Below are 1,691 nucleotides of genomic sequence, written 5' to 3'. Positions count from 1 at the left end.
AGAGACAGATTCAGATTCAGATGGCTTGATGTGTTTCGGCCTAAGGCATACATACACATCGGGAAAGGGGAAGATGTATGGGAGAACAGGGGAGGGGGAAGAGGAAGTCAGAGAGAGAGAGAGAGGGGAGAGAGATACACAAGCAAGTATATAACTGTATAACCAACAACAACCATGGAAGACTTTAGAATATGAGCAGGCAGACTTCACCACGCGGTTACAAAACACCGTCCAACTGGTCATAGTGAGACTCCAGCCATCTGAGCAGTTTAGCTTCCTTGGATTTCCTCCGCTTCTCAGCCACGGTGTTGAAGGTGTACATGAAAGGGTTGAGAGCAGCGTTTAAGGGCAGCGCGAACACGACCAGGGCCACACTCACCTCTCCGGGGACGGGGATTCCGGCCAGGGCCAGAATGCCACACAGCCCTGTGGGGAACCAGCACAGGAAGTCTGTAGCGGCGACGCTTATCAGCCTCCGAGCGACGGTCATGTCCCGAGACTCTCTGGTGGTGTTGGCCGTCATGGCGTTCCTCTGCACAGACCAGAAGATGAACCCTTGCCCCACAGCGATCAGCAAGAACAGCACGAAGTTTAGGACGATCAACACGCCGAAGGAGTACATCCGTCCTTTGAAATCACGCCTGGTGACTGGCAATGGAATGCACATTCCCGTTTGGCTGAAGAACTCCCAGTGGGTTGTTACCGGAAGTAAGGGTAACACGGCAAGAGAACAGCCGACCAACCACGTCAGCAGACAAGCCGATGACGCCGAAATTCTCTCAAACCGAAAGCTGGTGAAGGGGAAGCTGAGGACCACGAACCGATCGAGCGTGATGAGCCAGATGATGAGAGCCGACACCTCACTGGACAGCAGAGACAGAAACCCTGCCACTTGACATGCCACGCTGTTTTTCCATGTGTCGTCATAGTGGAGATACCTGCCTTGAAACCTTTCATCAGCCACTCCGATGATTGTAGTGTAGACACCCATCAGAAAGTCGGCCATGGTAAGGTTGACGACGAAGATACTGAAGCCACTTGACGAAGTAGTGCTCCATGTATACAGACGAACAACGAAACAGAAGACGTTACCAGTCAGGGCCAGGCAGCTGATCAGCCACAGGAATGCCCGGTATGTCCACGACTGCAGTAAGTCTTCACACGATGAAACCTCATCTTTCGGGGAACAACAAGCACCTTCAAACTTGTCTGGAAGGATTTCATCACAGCACAGTTTGTAATTCTGTGTTGACACCACATCGAGATCGAATAGTTCTTTGAACACATCGTGTGGAAACGTGTTCACAGGACTACCATCCATGTATAACTCAGTTAATCGCGGTGTGAACTGAAAACCACCAGGGCTGATAGTACGCACGTTAGTCAACGTTAAATTGAGCTTCTTCAAGCTTGAGAAACTTTGGAAAACTTTTGAATCCAAGACTGTCAGTTTGGTGTGTGACAGATCGATCATTGTGAGTGAGAGTTGTTCATGTGCAGAGAATTCATCCGCGTGGAGCGAGATGAGAGGATTGCCAGACAAGGACAGTGTACGTAGGTTGAACAGCCCACCAAAGTGACTAACATTGACATGTTCGAGTTTGTTTTCAGACAGATCAAGCGTTCTCAGATTAAGCAGCTTCACTGAAGGCAAACGTGTCAACGAGCAGCACGCGAGAATCAAATAAACA

General features: G+C 50.0%; 1 protein-coding gene across 1 annotated transcript; it reads right to left on the bottom strand.

Annotated features, from left to right (window-relative positions):
- Positions 1 to 217: 217 nt before the first annotated feature.
- On the bottom strand, positions 218 to 1,321 carry LOC143287174 (G-protein coupled receptor GRL101-like). Its single transcript, XM_076595117.1, has one exon. It carries the CDS (start codon positions 1,319 to 1,321, stop codon positions 218 to 220), a length of 1,104 nt encoding a protein of 367 aa, XP_076451232.1.
- Positions 1,322 to 1,691: the final 370 nt, after the last annotated feature.

Source organism: Babylonia areolata, chromosome 11, assembly GCF_041734735.1.
Source record: "Babylonia areolata isolate BAREFJ2019XMU chromosome 11, ASM4173473v1, whole genome shotgun sequence".
In the NCBI taxonomy this organism is placed as follows: domain Eukaryota; kingdom Metazoa; phylum Mollusca; class Gastropoda; order Neogastropoda; family Buccinidae; genus Babylonia; species Babylonia areolata.
Note: the sequence above shows the minus strand (reverse complement) of the source record. Positions and strands in the feature narration are given on the sequence as shown.